We start from the raw sequence: 2,036 nt of genomic DNA, 5'->3' as shown, positions 1-2,036 counted from the left end.
ATGGTTTTACAAAAATATTGTGTTTATTGTGTTTTAATATCATGTTCTTCCAAATAAGAGTTTAGGATGGTGATATTACCTTTCTTCCTCCCCCATCCGCATATCTAAATATAGTTTTATCACTATTTTGTTTCTTCTTTCAATTTTAAACAAACCACTTAAATATAGCTGTATTCAACTAATCACATATAATCTCTCCTACTCTTCTTAGTAGGATAAGAACATAGGTGCTCACACCATTTCCTCTAATTATGCTATTTTTAACATAGTCACTGAAGAATTGATATTTATTATTTTCTAATGTATCTATGTTTTGAGGTAGAGATACTTCAAATTTTATTCAATACATTATTTGTTAATATTTGATACAATTCTAGCACCAGATAAGATGTAATGATAATACCTACTTTAATGATTTAATTTTACTCATATTTTGAAAAATCTGCATTTCATTTAAAAATAACATCAAATAGCACAGAAATTAATTGTAAAAATGAATGGCATTACATGGAGTTTTTATAAAAAATGACTTAGGGTTTGTGTGTGTTATTGAAATATCCTATGCTTTATTTCTACAGGTATAAATGACAGAAAATGCCCAGGTTTCTAGATGGCTGAATATTTATAGGTATGATGTCAATGTGGGGGAAATACAGGAACTTTTTAAAGAGTTTCCTTTAAGGTGATTGAGAATAAAGGTAGATGCAAAGATAACTAAATTAAGAAATAGAGTTCAGAGAATGAAATTTGTCTAGGGATTAGAATTAAAAAGAAAGCTATGTCCTCAATTTTCATTGCCACTTGATCAATGATTGGAGTGTTCTAGGCCAAAGAAACACTAGCAGCTTTTACATTTTAATAGAACTTACACATTGCCCTAACTCCACATAGTTATTCAGATAAGTCTGGAAACATTTTAAGGGTCAGTTCCTTGAGGTAAAGACGCTTAGGATCAAAGATGCCTAGGATTAGTGCTGCCCCAGAGGATCAGATGCATTATGTCCTCCTGTCTTAAAAATCTGTGCTTTCTCTTCCAATAGGAACATTTAGAAGCTGATCTGGGCTGGAATCTAAGACATATCTTTATGGGACTTACAAACAACAGCTGGTTCCAGCCACCTACTCTCCTTCTAACAGGCATTCCTGGACTGGAGGCTCAGCAAACATGGATCTCTATTCCACTGTGCGTCATGTATCTAATTGCACTCCTGGGAAACTGCACCATCCTCTTTGTTATCAAAGCAACCTCCAGCCTTCATGAGCCTCAGTACATCTTTCTGTCTATGTTGGCAGCCACGGATGTGAGTCTGTCTTTATCAACACTACCTACAGTTCTCAAGGTCTTCCTCTTAAATCACAGAGATATTGAGTTCCACTCTTGCCTAACACAAATGTTCTTCATCCATACCTTCTCCTCCATGGAGTCAGCCATCCTGCTGGCCATGGCCTATGATCGATTTGTAGCTATTTGCAACCCACTGCACTACCCTGTGGTCTTAACCCCTCCTCGGATTATTGGGATGGGGATCGCAGCCACAGTTAGAGGTGTGGTGCTGATGGTTCCCTTGCCGATCCTGCTCAAGCAGTTGTCCTTCTGCAAGGGTGTTACTCTGTCACACTGTTACTGCTACCACCCGGATGTCATGAAGCTGGCTTGTGGCCCTGTCCGAGTCAACACCATCTACGGGTTGTCCCTTGTCCTCTGCTCCTTTGGAGTGGACTCTGTGTTCATTGTCATGTCATACATCCTGATTCTGAAAACAGTGTTGGGTATTGCCTCAGAAGACGGTCAGCTCAAGGCACTTAATACTTGTGTTTCTCACATGTTCACTGTCTGTATCTTTTATGTGCCGCTCATTGTGCTAGCCCTGATTCATAGGTTTGGTACATTCACATCTCCTCTGCTCCATGTCTCTATGGCCAATCTCTTCCTCTTCTTGACCCCAGTCCTTAACCCCTTGGTGTATAGCCTAAAAACCAAACAGATAAGATTTGCAGTAAACAACATGTTCAAGGGCAGGGGAATCTTGTTCTAG

General features: G+C 38.7%; 1 protein-coding gene across 1 annotated transcript; it reads left to right on the top strand.

Annotated features, from left to right (window-relative positions):
* Nucleotides 1-1,085: 1,085 nt before the first annotated feature.
* On the top strand, nt 1,086-2,036 carry LOC108401184 (olfactory receptor 51I2-like). The gene has a single exon (XM_017666941.3). The coding sequence runs from the start codon at nt 1,086-1,088 to the stop codon at nt 2,034-2,036; it is 951 nt and encodes a 316-aa protein (XP_017522430.3).

This window comes from Manis javanica, chromosome 11 (genome assembly GCF_040802235.1).
Source record: "Manis javanica isolate MJ-LG chromosome 11, MJ_LKY, whole genome shotgun sequence".
NCBI classification, from domain to species: Eukaryota; Metazoa; Chordata; class Mammalia; order Pholidota; family Manidae; genus Manis; species Manis javanica.
This window is presented reverse-complemented; position numbering and strand designations above follow the sequence as displayed.